Raw genomic sequence first — 20169 nt, 5'->3', positions numbered from 1 at the left:
GCAGCATGCACGGCAAATTCAGCTGCGGTCTTATACGTCTTTGCGATGTGTTGTGTAACGAGTGCGTTTGAAATATGAATATTTAATTATCGGAAAATGACCGATTGTGCGCGCGATCAGCATAAGTGTAGCATGCGTAGGGTTTTCGAATGGGAAAAGCGGGTTTCACTCGACGTGTGAATGCAACTCCTTCGTGGGTTAGTTACAAAAGAATACAATTTTTCCGAGTATATCACCTTCATAAAGTAAAACAACGACTTGTAGCGATTGTTCATTATGGGAGGGATGTTGTATAATTTTCCATCCACGAGGTGTAACGAGGTGGGGGAAGTGATATGTAAAGCTACAAATAACTGCACACGCACACACGCAGGCTGCCAACGTTGTTTCTATCAATGCAGACGTGACCGAAAAAGCAAAGGTTTATCCGATAAAAGTTTACTGTTTTTTTCAGTTATTTACGTACCGGAAATCGTCATATGGCAACTGTAAGAAAAGTCTACCTACTTAAAAATTCACACTTCTTCATACTCGTGCTTGACCTAATCGACGCCTAATTGGGCGGTTCGCTATTTTTTAAACACTGGATTGAATTGCATCAACTCTTTGCAAAGAGTTAGGTAATTGCCAAGATTATTAAACACTAGACAGGTTGCGACAAGCAGAACATTTTTACCGCTTTACGATAAAAAAATGAAAGAAAAATTTGACAAACAAGTTGGAATGGTTTGTTGCGCTGCTATTTTCAATCAAAGAAGGCTTTAACCAGATTATTGAAGTTAGCGGAGGGACATATTCACAGTTCCACGAGAGCAGACGTTAAGAGAACTCGAAATTTATTGAACACAATCTTTGAGTACCGGTGTGCCTGTAGCCGGGCTAAATCCTCGATAAACTTCGTAAACGATTTTGAAGTTCATATCATTCTTCAAGATCAACTCATTGTACACATTGGATCCTTCCTCCGATTCTACGATTTAGAGCAATGTTGTTTCTCACATCTTACGCATATCACAACCTATACGGCCATGGTACAAGCAAACCAAAAGAATATTAAAAGAGAAGAATTTTTATGCGTGCCACTAAATAATCTTCATCGTTCCTGCAAACCGCAACAACACCACCGTTATTTTGACAGACAAATTGTAAACAAGATATTCAAAATGGTTCCGAGCAAAACTGCTCTGTCGCAACCTGTCTAGTGTTTAGTAACCTTGGGTAATTGCTATAAAAAAAACGAATTGGGGCTAAAGGAGCGGAACCAGGAATTCCGTACGATTCGTAAGACAGGAGCTTAGGAAAGCACCGGAATGAGGAAGCAAACGAAAAACAGCAACCATCGATGGAATATTTCTGTGCTATCGATTTTTATTAGCCTACTTTAGGGCTAGACATTATTTCCGAGTACGATGGTGAAAAGCGGCGTTGGTAGGACTTGGTGGTGCATTTGTTGTACACCTGTGTTAGAAAGCTAATCACACGCGCGCACACTCGTAAATACCCGTCATGTTCGTTGGAACACGCACGGCAATTAGTAGCGTACAGCATAATTACGATGTCGAAGGAAGGATGGGATATGGATGGTGTGGGTTTATGCATCATCGTCCTGCTTAAGGATGCAGCATTGGCAGGTTGTGGCTACACTTGGCCTGGTGGAGCAGTCCGACGAGCTGCTGGAAGTGGTAGTCCAGATACTTGGCGATCGGCTCCTGGAAGCACAGCTCCTGCTTGTACGCCGCCGTGCACCGGTCCGGGCAGGGACCGGAGTTCTGCTGCAGGCAGGTCAAATGCCGGTTGACGAAGTTATCGCAGCACTCGCCCAGACCGAACTGCAGGCAATGGCGGTCGAGATCCGCACCGGTTTCGTCGCAGTACACGCCAAGCTTGATGGCCATACAACGCAGGAAGCACTTGGTTTCCGGATCGTCCGGGAAGATACCGGTCAGGTAGGATGGGAACCGGTGCAGCGGAATGCGCAGGGTGTTGAAGCAGTCGAGCACGATCTCGACCAGCTCGAGGAAGGAGGCGGGACGGTAGCTCGGGCTGGTGTTGACCACCTCCACCTGCACCGGAACCGTCGGCACCGGAAGGCGCTCCACCGGCACTAGCGGTTGCAATTTGTTGCAGGTCTTATGCGGACAGGGAGTGTTATGCGCAAAATAGGGGTTGGCGCTGGCAATGGCCACCAGGGCTCCCACAAAAACCAAGCTGACGAATGCCTTGCTCATTTTGGCCACCGTCGATTTGTTAACTGCCTAAATTACACACTTGCTGGAACGAAGGGGACGGTAGTAACTGTGTCCCTTGGAACCACCGGCAGGTAGTTTTATACGTTACGGCGACCAAAAAGTCCTCTTGACGAACCTTACCCCCAACCCTACGGATATTGAGATACGGCACGAATTGAAACCACCATCGTCAGCCGGGATTAGTCTACCGGGTTCGAAACATGAAATTGGTGCCTCTTCTGTGCCGATTTTTTTTTTGTTGACCCACGTGTATAACTCCAATGCTTTGGGCACGTTTCATGTCGGGCAACGTTGGGGCCATCAGGAGATGCGATAGAGACAGTGCATTAATGCAAAAACGTCCTTTTAAACATTTTTGTTCATTCACTACAAACGATAACATTCCATTGCTGCACGTTGGGGACTTTTGAAAATAATTTCAGGACGTGGATAAAATAGAATGGGCAACGGTAAAGTCTATTTGTGATCAGAATAAACATCACAGATGTTTTGTGTCCTTCACAATTTCAATCTCCATTACATTCCAGAAAAACTCCTGAAACAAATTCCTTACTCAAAAGATGAATCAAAGAAAAAGTGTTGAGTGCAAGTGACGTGTAGCAATAAGCTTCCCGGATCTTCCAGACCGGTCAATTTCCGACATCCGCACACAGACCACAATTAAACGAATGTCGAGCTAGTTGTTCTATCGTCGGAAGCTGGATGGTGTAAAAGTGAACTGTTGTGCTGTGACCAGAGCGCTAATTAGAGGGCGTTTGTCTAAAGAACAGCAGCTCAAAGTGAAGCAAAATAGAAGACCAATCTGGCATCCGTCCACGTGCGACGCCACCGAGTACAATGAGGCCATGTTCTGGTCATGTTATCGTCGATCGGGACGTCGACCACCGACGACTTTAGTGAACGAGCGAAAATGCACTCGCTGGTGACGCGGTAGTAGTGTCTAGTACACAACATAAACATACACACACACACACACACACACACACACACACGCCCCACATTCACACATACACAAAAGCACACACAATTGCGTCTCATCTCAAGGAGGAACTCAGGATAGTCGATTAGAAAAGGGAGAAGCGTTGTGTTCCCGTTTAAAAATCACCGAGAACGGTTTACTGCAATCAACGGGTCGACAAAACCGCGACCCGCCCGACAAGTGTAGCGAGGATAACCTGTTGGCCATTTAATTTTACACGCCCCCCGCACCGTTGACCGCCGATAGCCAAAATGACCGTCGACTTCAACGATTATTTTTGGGTAAGTTATATTTTCGTACACTGGTATGATTCCTATTAAAAATTTACTTTCATTACGTTTTTTGGGTGTAACGATGCGGTAAAGTCCGTCAAGTTTTCTGGATGCTCTTTATATCTTGTCTGGTATGTTAATTTCGAATTGTTCCAATTACTTCAATGTAAAATCGTAATCCCTTCTTCGTGAGGCAAACGACGTTAACATGAGTTTACAGAAAACACTAGAGACCTAATTACTTGCAATTTGGTATATGGTAGTATCACACGATAAAAAGTCTCGCAAGCAAGATGAAGGTTAGGAAAAATGTATCACAACTTTTACGCCGAGTACCCAAATTTAAACGGGAAGATACCCCGCTTGGTCGTTTACTGCTTCTTCGGGCAAAGGGAGCACCCCACATACATGCTGATAAGCTTTGGTCGACTTTTTCTGCCCGTCTTGGAACAGAATTACAACTGCAGACTTTATCTCAATGTCGCACCGAACTTGAACTCCTTCGCCTTTGCGCGAACAGCGAGAAAGGGCGAGCCCAACAGTTCTCGGACGCTTCCTGTCTGAGTACTTTTGTTTTTTTTTCCTTGTGCTGTGTTTAATCTATCCAGTTGTGATAGTAGCATTGAAAACACCATCCTGCAGGGCATGATGATAACGTTTAACTTGCCGCATTCAAGTGGCAAGCAAGAGAAAGGCGAGAATGCAAGATAAGCATAGCACTTTTGAATACTTAAAGAAATGCAAATCGTACCATCGTGCAACCGACATCATATTTTACGCCCACAAAAAATGCTCATTTCTGTTTAAAACGTTTTGGCTGAATAATTTATTTCTCTGGTATTCTAGTTGATTTAAGGCACAGAAATACTGTTACTCATCGTCATTGAGTAACTGAAACCCAGACATAAGGGCATCTGTTCTCCCCGTATTAGAATGATAGCATAAATACTGCAAAATGGAGTTAGTCGACACACGTTTTAGCGAATCGTTACCGGATTTGGCGTAGAACGATCCATCTGGTTTTGTGCTGAGCCAGAAGCAACCTTCTGGAAGCCAGTCGGGGGTTATTTTGTCGTAACGTCGGGGATGAATTCCCTACTCTAAGCTCCACCGTGTCGTGATTTTTTCAAGTTTTATTTTTTTGTGTGTACATTCTGCCACGCCAGATATGAGATAACCCCGGACCCGGACGGCTGTTGATCACGTGTATGGCGCTTGTTTATTCTTTACCCACTCATGTTTCCGTGTACCGTTACTCATTGGACTGGTTTTTTTTCGTATTTCCTCTTCAACAGCTGTAAGAGGGTTGTGTTGAAATATATTCCATTTTTTAGCTTTGAAGTTGTTTTGTTTCGTGAGTCTACTAACCTGAAGAAGTTGTCCCTGATAACCTACATGCTGACGCTCACGTTTCCCTTAAGAATTTTGTCTCTGCTAACGATGGTAGACTTTGGTAAATCCATTTGAATTGCTCCAGACTAGTCATAATTGTTTTCTCCTTTGTTTAAGTTAAGTTAAATAAAATATAGTTGGCAAAAATGTCAAAGAAAGTACTGTCCAATCGAAACTACTTCACCATGTCGAACCAAAGGTGGGTAGGAACAACCTGTTACGGTCTCTGAATGTTGATGTAAAAGAATGAAGCTACGCAACGCCGTGGTATGCATATTAAAAAGGGCATACCTCGTTGTCGTCAATTTGAAGCTACCCAGGCGGTGCAAATTGTGCGGAACATTATGTTTTGCTTTGGTACAATGAGCAGACCAGAGTTTGGAATGTGGAAATATCTACACGAAACGGAATATAAGGTAGTAGAAATATTAATCCTTGTGATGTTAACCTACGACATGGTAAGAAGACAATTTAACTCCTCTTTTGATTAGCTATAGTCACTCTAATTGCTTTTCTGTTGTATGGCTGTTCCTAGTCGGATGTTAGCTTGTTGTGCCTGATCAACGAGCGATGGTGGCATGGGTCAGTGCTTTTAGTGTGATATACCAAGAGTTGAGGGCATGTTTAATACACTCCGTATTGTCTAATGTATTTCATCTGCTTGCAATCTGCAGCAAAACGTATCGTTTGCTCTGGAAGCTATTTGAATTGACTGAAGCCTTTTCGCTTCTTAGTACTTCTGTAGAAACGGAGACGTTCCCAATCGTTGCTCAATCGAGTGGAAAAGAAAACTAATGAAGTAATCAATTAGACGTTTGCTTTTGATGTCTTCACCAGCTGTGTTTGACCACATGGAAAACATTGCTCGTTCAATGGCTTCGATTTGTCCGAAGGGCTAAAAATACTAACACGGGGGGAAACAAATAGCGAATGTGAAAGGAAACGCAACGATGACCTAACGCCATGGAGCATTTAACGCAGATAGCAAGGGATGGGGATTATCTTCGGTGGCCTGGCTGGCCGGCGAGGAGTAGTCTCAAGTGGAAGGTTCTTCATACGCACGTTCGTTGTCGATTTACCAACTTCTACTTTATGTGGACGACAACCAAAATCTCAAGGGTGGGAAAAATATCTCGAACGCACTGCAATTTTGTTTTATTGGCCCAATATTGGCATCAAAAATGGCCAACCCAAGCCCACAACCACCTACCATAAAGGGGGGCCAGAAACTGCAAACCAGTTCGGCGAATGATCGCGAGAAGTGAACCGGCTGTGACCCGTCCTAAACTCCGTTCCGTTCGCTTCTTTTTACCGGTTGGGGTGTCTTTTGCAGGACGAACCCGTTTGTTTGTTGCGGATGTCTTCGCCAGTCAATCGATAAAAGACGTCGGGGCGAGTACGGGGAAATACGTCATCTTGTGTCGACGGTAGCGTCGTCATGTTGTTCATGTCTTTCCTGTGTTGATGCTATTCGCCATATGAAGGGTTAATGATAAGAGTAAAATGTCCGCCGGTCTTGTACTCGGTTAGCTGCTACGGCTTCCACTGGACTCTGGAGGTTGCGGATGGTACCAGAACATAATAATTTGATTTAATTCAATTGACGGAATGAACCGTAAGAGCAAACACTCGACCCCGGCGATTCACAGTGTTTGTGTGAGAAAGACGCACACCAACCGATGGATGACACATTGAGCCTGATGAACATTTTACAATATTTCATTGGGATTTTCATGATTTCTATCCGGTTTAAAAATGATCGCTACTAGTACTACAGCATATTATTGTTAAAAGATGGTAATCCAATTTCATCTGCGGAACTATTGAAAATATTCATTGTGGCCATCTCCCCACTTGGGGTAGGCGAATTTTTACAGCTCAACCGTATTATGCGTCTGGAAAGGATCAATAGGAGATCGTTAACTGAGGGGAGGGAAGTAAACTGGTAGCTGGCTCGCTAGCGAGTCGGGCCGCGATTTTGCGTCAGGAATGTAAACCATCCAACGTGTCCCTCAGGGGCAACGCCCATATCGCGTGTGTTTTTAAACACAAACACAGATTTTTTTTTACCTTCAACTCATGGATCCAACATTCGGTTTTGTTGCGCCATATGTGTTTATTAATCGATTCGGCACGTACCGATATCGCGGTATGTTTTTAAAATAGAAAAATTCCATTGGAAAACAACTGTGTTCAGTTTCTTCGGTTGATAGTTTTATATCTTTTCGCAACGTTCAGTATGCATTCTCTCTGCAAATAAGAGAAAAAAGAAACCGTTACTTCATTTCACTCACATGCCTATGGCACTTTTCATCGTAAGACGGATTGCAAACGGCTCACCGCGGCAAGAGTGATGAAAATTGATGGCGCTTTTGATGATGGTTTGTGGCATTTTTAAACTCAAACGCCGGTTCCGGTCCGGTGGGCTTGTACGAACCCATTTTTTCGCCGTGGTGCCGTCGAATGCTACCAGAGAATAATGTAATAAAATAAGCCTGTGAATTGCACCATGTTTCCGTTAAGGTTTTCGGTGGCTGGATGTGTGTTTCATGAAAAAAGTAACACATTTTTAACGGTGGTTTTTACGTGTACTTTTTACATTTAGGGCGAGAAAAACAATGGCTACGAGGTGCTGTACCAGAACATGAAGTATGGCCTGTCGGCGACGAAGGAGCTGGCGGAGTACTTCCGCGAGCGCTCGAACCTGGAGGAGTACAACTCGAAGCTGCTGACCAAGCTGGCCAACAAGGCGGGATCGAGCGGGGGCGGCACGTTTTCGCCGCTCTGGATCATCCTCAAGTCGACCACCGAGCGGCTGTCGGAGCTGCACGCGCAGAAGGTCCAGAAGCTGACGGAGCTGGTGAAGAATGTCACCAAGTACGCGGAGGATCTGCACAAGAAGCACAAATCGGTCAAGGAGGAGGAATCGGGCACGCAGGATTCGGTGCAGGCGATGAAAGAGTCGACGGTGGCCGTGGCCAAGGCGAAGGATGTCCACAATGCGCGCCTGCTCGAGGTGGAGAAAGCGCGCAAGGATAATTCGACCAAGGAGATCGAAAAGTCGGAGGCGAAGCTACGCAAGCATCAGGACGAGTACAAGGCGCTGGTGGAGAAGCACAACATCATCAAGCAGGAGTTTGAGAAGAAAATGACAATAACCTGTAGGGTGAGTAGCGCAGAGCGAATGGCCAGTTTTCCCCATTCCTCACGAGAGTGCATCATCTGCGTCATCTGGGGGGAGGAAAATGTTTTATGACTCATCCGTTTTCACACTGCCACCGTGTGTCGAACGTACTGCGCCGCTGACACACGCAAAGGGAAACCCACCCAATATCAATCTGTTTTCTTTCTCCTCCATCAGCGCTTTCAAGAGATGGAAGAAGCACATCTGAAGCAAATGAAAGAGTTCCTTTCCTCGTACATGGACATTGTGCAGAACAATTTCGATCTGGTTGGACAGGTTAGTGTTCCCGCCCGCGTTGTTGTGCCCGATACCGTTGCTAGGCAGGGCACGGAAGGCGGCCACCATGGGAAACGATTGTTTTACCACACCCTTTTTCACATTTCCACCTCGACAGGTTCATTCGGATTTGAAACGTCAATTTTTAGAACTTACTGTCGACAAGTTGCTGGAGCAGTTCGTACTCAACAAGTACACCGGGCTTGAAAAACCAGGTAAGTAGAGGGGGCGACTGAGTGACTCTTCATCGGAACGGAAAAAAAACCAAAATCGTTTCACAACTTCGCACGTGGTAGATCTCAATCAAGGGAAATCTCTTGTTTCCCGTATTGTTTCCCATTGTACTCAACACAGTTTTACACGAACCTCACGTTGTTTAGCTAAATTTGTGTTTCGCGCTCCCGAAGAACGCCGATATATAATGTCCGTTCTTTCGTGTGTCTGATGATGGTTTGAGTCTGATTTTAATGTTACACGAGGCAATTTTGTTTGTTTTCAAACGTTTAATTTGTGAGTTATTGTTAACGATTGTGAAAGGTCATTGCAAAATTGCAAATTTGCTACAGTTAAGTGGGTTCAATTATTTGCAAATCATTTCAGCTCGTTTTGAGTTTTTATTCTTCCACCAGAATCGTGCCTTACGCTTGTTTTGAAATGTTTTATAATGTGTCTTTCGTTGTTTTTCTTCTTTTGCATTTTTATTTGTGTTTTTTTTTCGGTTCGATTTTGCTTAAAGTGAACATGTGCTTACCGCATGCATGCCTAGTTTTGTTTAGATGTGTAGAACTCCTGATCCTGGCCACCCAACAAAACGGCACGAAGATTTTTGTTTTGTTTTGCAAGACTTCCATTTCGAGGAGGAGTCTTTCCATTAGACGTTCTTTCTGTTGGCACAAATTAGCAGGGATGTAAATTTTGCATGTTAAAAATGGTATACTTTGCCAAGCATATTTTCTCATTGTTTGTACAGTTCTAGAGTAAACTATGTTACGGCACAGGAAATGTGTCTTATTGCGACCTATGGATTCTTGTTTTCCGTGCGACCCTTTCCTGTTGTGAGCGCCGGATAAAACAAACGCGTACGCTATGTCCTTCGTCCGTCCGGTCACAGTTGTCGGTTTGTTTGTCCGATACGTTATCGTTCGATTTTAAATGTTTCTTCTCTCTTCCCGCGAAATCCCGGTGTGTTGCTCTGTATGTCCCGCGTATTCGTTTAACTTCCTTTTTTCATTCCCTTAGAGCTTATTGAGCTTGATTTCGATGGTGGCACCGGGTCCGGCGCTGGTGGCACTAACACCCACCAGCAGGTGTTGGTGAACACCTCGTCGACGGTGCCGGGCAGTAGTATCTCGCCGGCGCCATCGTCCCTGGCCGGTGGCCTACTCGAATCTCCCACCCTCTCGGCCACGAGCTCCTCGCAACCGATCGCCATCGGCGGTGGACCGACAAAGAAGGAAAGCCATCTCCGGTCGTGGTTCAGTTCGAGCTCGACCGCAGCCGTCCCGACCAACTCGCCGGTCAATCTGTCCACCTCACCCACTGCCATCTCGGTGGGCAGTGGGCTCCGTTATGACGGGCTCGGCGGCGGTGGTGATCATCAGTATCTTCCTGGGCAATCCCAGCAGCAGCAGCAGCAGCAGCAATTGTCCTTGCGCGCGATGTCCCCGGGACCGACGGGCCCCAACGATAGCACCGTGTCCGGCGGATCCGCACAAAGTACGAGCAAGCAATCAAGTAAACCGTTCTACGGCGATCTGTTTTCCTTCAAGCATCACAGTACCGCCAACACCACCACCCCCTCCACTAATCACAACCAGCCACACTCGCCCAACCTTCCCTCTAACGGCCATAATGGCAACGGTGGCAACAACAGCAACCAATCGCCGCAAATGAAACAGCAGCAGGAAAAGCAACAGCAACAGCAAGATTCTTTACAGCAACAGCAGCAACAGCAGCAGCAACAATCTTCCTCGCCGCCACCAACAACACAGCAACAAAAATCTTCCCGTCGCACTACTTCCCTTCTCAATCTCTTCATGTCTAACTCCCAGGGTAAATTTATCTTCTTGATTTTTCTCGCATTTTGAATTTCTCTGCAGTTTGCAAAAAACACACAACACACACACACTTTTTGTCTCTCTCTTCTTCTTTTCTTGCTACTCACACCAATTCACACAAACACCAAAGTATGGTTCTTTCTCACGACACTTTTTCTTTACAAATACCTTTAACTCGTCCTTCTTCTATACTATTGTCTATTTGTCTATTTTTTCCCTTTATCTCTTTGTAGTTTTTTTTTCTCTTAAGTTTGTACATTTCGAAGGGTGTTTAATTGTTTTCTGGTTTTGGTTGTTGACGTTTTCTTTTATTTCTCTATTGTTGACATTTTCAGTTGCTAACTATCATAGTAGGTCGATCTGTTTCTATTTTTTTTCTTCATCACTTTATGCTCTTTTCATTATTGTGTTGGTCCTTTCGTTGCACTTTACGTTAGAAAAAGGTTTCTTTTCTTGTTTCATTTTAACTATCCTATCATCTGTGCTTCGACCTCTGTTCCTATCCATTAACCACTCACTGACCAAATTTTGTGAAGTCTTTTGCTGAAGTTATAAACTTTAGATGTTTAATTCTTCAATGCTATTGTGATTGTTTCTTTGTAAAAATCGACCCAGTAGGTTTATTAGTGCGTTTTTCTTGGCTACAATCACGCTCACGGAGAGTGAAAGTGATGTTATAATGATCTCGTCTATTATGCTCCTTTGGGAACTCGGTGTGTTCCATACCGCTATGCACTAGTATGTTGAGCGGTCGATATTTTCGTGTTGCCCAGGGAAAGCGTAGTAAAATGTGTTCCACGTATTCAACGTTGTGGTTAAAGGATACCCAAGGTTCCTGTGTATATTATGTTGGTAAAAATCTTAATCTGTTAGTGAAACGTTTGCACTAAGCCTAAACAGCACCACACAATAGAATGCATCTAATTGCCGTTTGATACACATAACTCCATGTCCCCGCCCCAGCTATAAAAGTGTCATCATACACGGGTTACGAAAGGAAATGCGACTACTTACCCTAATTGCAGGGTCGTCAAGGGTTCAAAAACGATATCATTTGCGCTACTATTTTCAGACTCTCACGTTCGTATGCTTCTTTTGCTGGTCTGTTTATGAGTGTACTTTTTTTTGTTGGAAGCCATAAAAGAAGCTTGCACAGAATCCTTCCGGCTATGGTCCGAGTTGTACACCGGCTTCACTATGGAGCCATTATCTGGTCTTTCGATAAGCGATTTTCTTTCTAATGGTTTTCTAAATTGTTGTTTAACGGCAATCTACGATACATTTAGCCAAATTGGGGCTATTAATTATACCCTCATGTAAAGCAAGCCTTTATTATAGAGCCTTTTTCTCAATTAATGGTTAATAGTTGCCTCCATAGAACCAGTCATGTAGACATTACCCAATGTCTTATCTATTTTGGACTGCTCCTGTTAGGTAACTGTTGATATCTAAAGGAAAATGAAGTTTATCTGCCCTTATAAATTTCTTATTAACTCTAATAATTTTAGTCAACCTCCTCCCAGATTAGTTCTAGTCTATCTCCTGAAAAAAAATACATTTTACTCTTCTTTTCGGTGCTACGATTCCTTCCACTAATAGTTCTCACAGATTCTTCTTTTACTGCGGCCTGCATTAACTGGTTGTGTTTTTCTCTTGTCGTACATTTCCGTTTTTGCCCTTCCAATTGACCTTCCAGAAAGGGGCGTCAATAACGCATTTTGAACAAATAAAAATTTGGCTCCAAATTATTCTCATGACACATTCTTGTCTCTCTCCCTCTCTGTTTTCTCCCTGTGTTACTCAACCCATCAATTCGGTGCCCTTGTGCGGTGTTACATTATTTAAACATATTTAAATAAATAATACCCGACACGTGCAAATTCGCCATCCAACATCATCATTTTCCCCGTATGTGTGTACGCATGTGTACATTATGCTTCGCTTCGGCGACGATCGCCACCGGAATTTCGAAACTGTAAACCACACCACGGGCGGTGGGCTCAAAAGGGAGCCGTGACAGTCGTGACTCTACCGCAAGTGCAGGAGTTGGCGCTCGTCGAAATGTGGCTGGTGCCAACGTGGACGTCGGTAGGGGCTCCGTGTCGTCTACCGGTGCCACCGTCTCAGCCCCTACCAGTCCCAATGATCCCGACCATAACCGAGGCGGTGAAGTCACCGATCATCAACAGCAGCAGCAGCAGCAGACCTCGGGCACTTCCTTTATCGGGCGGAATCCATTGTTGCGCGGCTCCAAATGTAAATCATACATCTTCATCTCGTACATCTTGTGGTGTTATGGATCTCTTTATCTCCTGGTTTTATTAAGTTTTCTTTTTCTACCTATGAATTGATTGGCTGTTCATATTCTCTTTGGTTGAAGGAAGTTTTCTTTGGTTTTTTAGGTTCGATCTTGTTGAGTTTGCTCTGGGCTACATTCGGATTTTTTTTTTATCAATCGGTTTTATTGTTATGTATTTCTAGTGTAATTTGTCTGTACAAATAATTTTCTTTTGCAGCGTGAGTGATGGTTTCGTTTGGTTCTTACTTCATATTCTTGATCATTCTTTTTCTCCTTCCTCTTCTTCAATAGCACGATCGAAAAAGATAGGTTGCTCTCCAGGAAGTTTTTTTTGTATCCTTAAGCATCCAAAATATTTGCATTCTTAAGAAAAGACTTTGGCTTTATGAATTTGTTGATATATTGGTTTTTATGTAACTGTTTTTGTATAACAAGAGTATGTAAATAATAGTTTTATATTGCATATTAAGTAAGTTAATTCTTTTCCTAGCTTTAGACTATGCGCTTCTTGCTTTTAGTATACCATCACATACTTTCTTCTTTTCTACTGTTTTCAAATCGATTTGCCACCTTTCCTCTCGGAAACCCTTTTCTTTCTGTATCTTTTATGTTTACTATGTTACGTCCCAGATTTTTTCTAACAAACAACTTTCACTATCACCTTTCCAGTGGGCGGGAAGATTTGTTCTTGTTGAAAATCAAACCTGATATCAATGACGTCGGTCGGGCCGATATTGAGTACGGTGTATGATTTCCGGCATTATTTGTACACCAGTTAAAAGTGTAAAGAAACATTCATAGATTAGAAATGTCACGTTTATTGTGATTGAAGCTAATGTACAACTTCATTGATTGTGCTATTTAATTTGATAATTTGTCGCCAGTTTTGTTTTTTTATTAATACTAATGGTGTCATTGTGAGATAATTTTTCATAAAAAAATGAAATACTTTCTGGAGTAACAATTTAAATTTGCCATCTGCAATGTTAAGCAAAAACCTCGCTATGTTCACAATGAGTTTCAAGATAACCGCAATCGAAGTTCTGGTAAAGTTTTACATCTTTCTGGGTAAGTGTTCAGTAATTCTCGCTAGCCGGAACAAAATGCATCATATGACTGCGCGTGGTTCTAGTGTGTTCGTGGCCGATACTTTCAAGTTGATCCCATGAAGAAACTAAAAGCGATAAGGACGACAGGGAGAACTCTGCTACCTTAAATCAACCTGATCTTTCGATTAGTAGTTTTGGCTGCAATTTGGCTTTTTATTCTCTAGCAGTTGCATAATACGATAACTAGTGCTATGCTACACCTTATTTTCTACATAGTTTATTAATTGTTCACTAGTGCGTGCTTTTACTGTATGCTGATGTTGGCTGTTTCATTTTAATGGCAAGATTTGTTGTTTCTGTTGTTGATTATGATTATTTTAATTTGTCGTTCATTTCAGATTCACTAATTTACAGTTTCCGATACATTGTTTTCCCCGTTTATCTTCATACCTCCATACCTACAACACACATAATTTTCATTTCAAAATTCCGTTTACCCAGTTTATCCTTTTTTAATTACTCTAGCACATCTTCCGTACTGACAAAAAATGTGATGAAATTAACGTTTAAATTTTTGTTAGTTATTAACATTTCCCTTCGGGACAAACCTCATCCTTGGTTGATGGTTTAGACATTCTTCTAATTTAATTGAAAATAATTTTGGCAAACGGGTTGTGCTCTTTTCTTTATTTTTTGACAAATTTCCTTCGATGTAATAGACACACAGTTGAGAACAGTTTTTTCGGCTTTTTATTTTACCATCACTTTTTTCATTTTACAAATTGTGACACATTTGGATGAAGGGTTTTTGTTTGATTTTGTCGACATAATTAATTGCTACATCTGTCTACTTTCTTCATCATTCTCATGTGTCCACAAGCAGTTTCTGGATTTTTGCGCAGCCGACGCGAGAAGGCCAAATCGAAAAAAGCCAAAAAGAAGAAGGATTCCACGGAAAACTCCAGTGCCAAAGAGGAAAACATTCTGGACGGGTTGGTGTTATACTGCTGTGCTTCATTTGTACGGACATGCATTGAATGCTTTTCTTTTTTCCATTCGTAGTGAAGGCAAGGGTGACGCGGCAAACGCGGACAGCGCCACGAATCTGCAGACTACTTCCGCCGTGAGCGCGTCCAATGTGGCCCCGACGGCAACGCCCGAGGTGGACGAGGATGGCTACAGTATACAGCCGCGTGAAACCACGTGGGACAGCGGGACCATCACGGAAAAGAGCAGTAAGCAATATTCCGGCCGCCACATCCCGGTCCGAACCTGTCTGGTGGATTGTTCCAATTCTGTTTCTCCTTTTTTTTTGTTTGCAGATAACTTTTACTCGAGCTCGGACAGCGACAGCGAGGATGAGCGCGAAGAGCGAAAGATACATGTGGAAATTAAGCCTCTTAATAATGGGGCCGCACCGATTTCGGCCAGCGTCGACGAGCTCCGGGCTACGGTGGAAAATTTGTCTCTATCGCCCATCGGCATCCTGACATCGGTAAATGACATTTTTGTCCTTAGAGAAGAGTGCAACTTCTTTTGTTTAGTGTGCTTATCCTGTTGGGAGGTTGTTTGAATACAATGATAGTGGTTGGATTTCGTAGTTTATTTAACATTACTTTTTATTTAAGTTCATTTTTAGGTCTAGTTTTTATCACAGTGATGCTTTGTAAATTAACGTTTTAAAACCTTTTCTCAATCAATAATATGCAGCAGTAAATGTTACTGCCGATTTTTGGAAAGTAGAGTGCTCTTTCATATGTGTGTGTGTGTGTGTGTGTGTGCCACGTTGTAATGCTAGATATTCATACATTTCTTCTGGTCTTATTTTTCTAACATATTCTTGACTGTATCTCTTTTTTTCTTTCATCCGTTCTCACCAAACTCATTCAAAACTGGCACTTTGTTTCTGTACCTATCGGTGTCGATTATGGGTCTAACTTGTTGGATCATCCATTGGTGACGCGTGTGCCTTGTTTTCGTCTCACCTTTGATCGTAACATCATCACCGTCATTCATAAAACAAAATATTCCTGGCAATGCTGGGTCTCGGTAATTCTTTCGGTGTACTCTACTTGTTTCCGTCTCACTACTAACCCCACTGGCGTATAAACTTTAAAAATGTTTGCCCGTTTGGCGCGGTACTCGCATTGGTGAAGGCACGACGGGGTTCAAGCTTCGATCCGCAACACCAGGATCGACTGTTGCGCATGAAACGCTCCAAGTCGGTTTCGCAGCAAATCGGCGATAATGGCGGCGTCGTCAAGCCGTGCCACGATCAGCGCTCACTAAACCAATCTATCTTTCAACAGCAACAGCAGCAACAGCACCACCAACAACATCAGCTGCATCAGCAGCAACAACAGCAGCAGCAGCAGGCAGCAAGCCAGCAACTGCACCACCAAATGTCGGTCGGCAATGCATCACTGTTGAACAATGCCACCACCCACCTTACTAGTCCGAATGCATCGAATGCGTCCACACCGACGACGGTGCATCCGTACGCTCCACTGCAAAGTCCCACCCTATCGATGTCTACCAGCTCCAAGTAAGTGGAAGTCACTAACACATCTCGTTCTACTTATGGCTGCCTCGTGTGGTTTTTTTTAAATATCTCTTTCTTTACTCATCAGCAATCGATATGCAGATTTGGGTGACATCTTCTCGGAAGTGGGTGACATCAGTGTTTCGGCACCCGCCTCGGCGAATCTGACCAAACTCACTCAACGACAGATTCCGACGCCAACCTCAACCGGCGGCAGCAGTATTGCAATACCGAGGCCACCGTCCAGAAGATCTGAAGCTGCCGGTAAGGAGAAAGCATTGATTTAAAAAATAGTGCATAGTTTTTATTTAATCTACTTCATTGCCTTTGCAGTAGCTCGCGATCGAGTAAGCCCTGCGTCACAGATCGCTCGTGCGGACAGCGTGGGCAGTTTGGAGTTCCGCAGTCCGAGCGTCGGAATTGGGTCCTCCCGCGGTCCGTCTCCCTTGACGATCGGAATGTCCGATACGATCCCACTGGCAGTCGCATTCCACGAGATTATCCATGCCTATTTCAAGTGAGTGGAGATCACCGCAAGTCATAGCACTCCTTTTACCGGTAATTTTTCTTTGTTTCTTACGCTACAGGGGTGCCGACGAGTCGCGGTGTCAGGTGAAAATGTCCGGCGACATGATGATATCCTTCCCGGCCGGTATTGTGAACGTGCTGACGAACAATCCGAACCCTGCCAAGCTGGGCTTCCGCATTAAGAATCTACAGAATCTCGACAACGTGCTGCCGAATAAGCAGCTCATATCGATCGATCGGCTACAGTCGACCAGCTTTAGTACGACGCTCGAATTTAACATGCCGGCACTGACGGCGATCCTGAGGCGTCAGTCCGAACAGAACCCTAATGCGCCGCACATCAACGTGGACATTTTGAAGTATCAGATCAAAGCAAAACCGGGTGCGTCCTCCTGCCCATTCCAGCTCGTGTCCTATTGGAAGTGCGAACAGCGACACACGGATATCAAGATTGATTACAAGTACAATTGTCACGCGATGGCGCAACCTTCGCCGCTGCTGAACGTCTCCATCTCCGTTCCCGTCGATGGAGGCGTTAAAAATGTACAATCGAAGCCACATTCCGCTTGGTAAGTAGAACCTCTAGTACACTCTGTGCCATTGCAGTTTATTCACTAACCTATTACCCTCTTTCTCTACACAAAAGGCAAGGAGAATCGAACAGATTGGTGTGGAACTTTACGGACATATCGCAACATTCGGAGAGCGGTGGTGTTGATACGCTTCGGGCACGGCTCGAGGTGGGCTCGGGACCCTCGACCCCGGCCATCATCGCTACCCAGTTCAACTGTGAAGGCACGACATTATCTGGGATTGAGTTCGAACTGGCTGGAACGGGGTACCGGTTGTCTTTGGTGAAACGCCGGTTTGTCTCAGGTACGCATTTGTTAGAAAATTGATTTTTACGACACATTTAAAAAAACGGATCCTCTTAACCATTGCAGGCAAGTACATCTGCGAAGGGGACGGTATAAGGACGGCTAAAACACCTACCCCACCGAATGTGTCGGGCGTCATGTCACCCGTCCCGTTTGGAAGCAGTAAATCGGCTAACTCCTCGTCGGGTGGCAACTCTGGATAGTATCGATTTTTGTACTACTAGATATGGCCGCCATTTTGGTGAGATACAGTGAACGAATTGAATGGAAGTTACCACGGACTATTGTAGGGTCTCGACCGCCGACGTAGGGGCACACCGTCCACCTGCGGTTCCCTTAAAAAACGATGGACACACTGTACGTGGGTAAGAGAAGCTGGGAATAATTGGTAACATTTTATTGTCCGGTAAAAGAGTAGACGAAAGAAAGAAGAAGGAGCACATGTTATGATTCGGAACGGAATAGACGGCTAGAAAAATATGGTAGGGATGTTGAGAAGGGATTCAAAAGCGACAAAACCGATTGCCATCATCTCATCCCACCCGATGGTCAGTAGGAGTTATCATTATTATTACTATTATTATAACTATTAGTACCACTTTGCATGGTTAGGTATCTGGTGCCTTCCTTCAGTGCAAACCGTCGCAGGTTCGTCGGGTCGTGCTCGTAACACGGCTTCTAGTGGACCTTGCGGATGTTATTTTCATGCATACCCCTTTTTTCCACCGTGCCCCTTGTTTACTTATTTACTTCTACTTTTAGTCTGCTAATAGGTCCAAATCACAAGGGAGAAATGGGGCGTTTGGAGACATTCCTACAACCCCGGACATTTCCCGGTCAAGCGTTTAGAACATTATATTATTGTTGTTGCTTTTCAAGTGTAACGCTTTAAGTGAATTCCATGTTAGTTGGTCGTATACTGGCACTCGCCGATCAAAAAGCATCACAGAGTGTAGCATAGATATGGAAAATAAGGTAAACCAAAGCAGGTTTATAGACGATTGCAATGGTAAGATTAGCTTAGCTTTGAACCTGCTTTTCTTGGCACACGTTTACTAAATACTCATCACACCTTTTTTCCCGAATTTCGAACTCCACGCCAGTCGCGTATTGAACTTTAATATTTGCTCCAACGTTCGCTACAGTATGTTGTATGCTTTTGGGAAAGTTTGTTGGGAGGAGTAAAGAAGCCAAGCGAAGCAGGCAAAGGCAACTGTCCAGTCGTTAGGAAAATACGGTGAAGGTGAATCGTTCAGAAAATCCTTATGTATCCAAGTGTAGGCTAGGAAAGACATTGTTTTTTTTCTAAAACCATACATTGTTTGAACTATCGAAATCAAACTTTTTCAATGTATTTGAAAACGAAGCATTCAACACTCACACCTCCCGAATATCGACTATTAATATAAGCGGGAAGGAAAAATACTGAACTAGGCAATTATCAACACTGTTTGACTTAACGAAAAATTGAATGAAAATAAATTTCCAAACTAGGCGCAAATGAAAGTGAAGATTGTGAGGGAAACGTAATATGGACAGTTTAAAAAAAATCATTCCTCGTTTTCGCCTTCATGCAGGGAATTGTTTATTGAAAGGGAAAAATGAGCTTTTTTCAAATTCAAACCCAATAGCCTCACGGCCACGACAGCTGAAAAATAATTTTCACCCGAAAAAAACCGGTTTTTTTTCGCTTCAACACCGTTTTCACGACGTTCACCATGGCCGGGCTCTTTATCGTAGGGCACTCACAACACTGTCTTTTATCAGAAGATTTTGGATAAAATTGATAATTCTTTGATTAATATATCAAATAAACGTTCAATATTCGGTAGACTCGGTGATAATACGCACCACGGTAGAACAGTTTGCTTAGATTTGAGCTGTCAAAACATTTTCACCCTTTTTTCGCTACCATTTTCGTGGTCCATCCACAGATTTTGAAAAACTTTTTCGGCACTCACAGTCGCGAAAAAGTGAGTGCCGAAAAAGTTTTTCGCCTCTCGTGGCCGTGAGGCTAATCGGCCCGCTTTAGTTCATTGCTTTCTACCTTAAACATCAGTTGAAATTTCCCACTTTTAGTACATTGGACCAAGTTCAACTGCTTTTAACGTAACGATCACATAGGCCATGCATTTGTGTTAGAAAAGTAAGCGTGTTGTTCGTTGCACATCCTCATTATGAATACTTATTACCTTACTTGGAAGAGAGAAGAGGGCATACGAACTAACCGCACCGCAATGTAGCCGCGTAAAGGCAAAAGATACACCTTCTAGAGGGCCACAACTGCAAAGTTAACAGCAAGAGCAAGAGATCGTCGTTACTCACAATTGTCAAGTAAAAGTTGGCATCCAAATTGATGTTAAACACGAATGATAGTGTGCACTCGGTAATTGTCTCTGTTACTACTCTGTTTAGTTTAGTCTGAAGTATAAACTGTACGGTAAAGTTCGTGAACAGTATCGAA

General features: G+C 43.6%; 2 protein-coding genes across 2 annotated transcripts; one reads left to right on the top strand and one right to left on the bottom strand.

The window, feature by feature from the left end:
• Positions 1–1610: 1610 nt before the first annotated feature.
• LOC131271804 (uncharacterized) lies at positions 1611–2228 on the bottom strand. The gene has a single exon (XM_058273354.1). It carries the CDS (start codon positions 2226–2228, stop codon positions 1611–1613), a length of 618 nt encoding a protein of 205 aa, XP_058129337.1.
• Positions 2229–2994: 766 nt separating this feature from the next.
• On the top strand, positions 2995–19328 carry LOC131271872 (F-BAR domain only protein 2). The gene is made up of 14 exons (XM_058273433.1): positions 2995–3509; positions 7498–8058; positions 8254–8352; positions 8471–8567; positions 9592–10068; positions 14638–14749; positions 14820–14992; positions 15080–15252; positions 16067–16302; positions 16388–16563; positions 16633–16816; positions 16887–17396; positions 17474–17703; positions 17772–19328. The coding sequence occupies exons 1-14, from the start codon at positions 3480–3482 to the stop codon at positions 17906–17908; spliced, it is 3195 nt and encodes a 1064-aa protein (XP_058129416.1). The 5' UTR covers positions 2995–3479; the 3' UTR covers positions 17909–19328.
• Positions 19329–20169: the final 841 nt, after the last annotated feature.

The sequence above is a fragment of the Anopheles coustani genome, chromosome 3 (genome assembly GCF_943734705.1).
Source record: "Anopheles coustani chromosome 3, idAnoCousDA_361_x.2, whole genome shotgun sequence".
Taxonomy (NCBI): domain Eukaryota; kingdom Metazoa; phylum Arthropoda; class Insecta; order Diptera; family Culicidae; genus Anopheles; species Anopheles coustani.
This window is presented reverse-complemented; position numbering and strand designations above follow the sequence as displayed.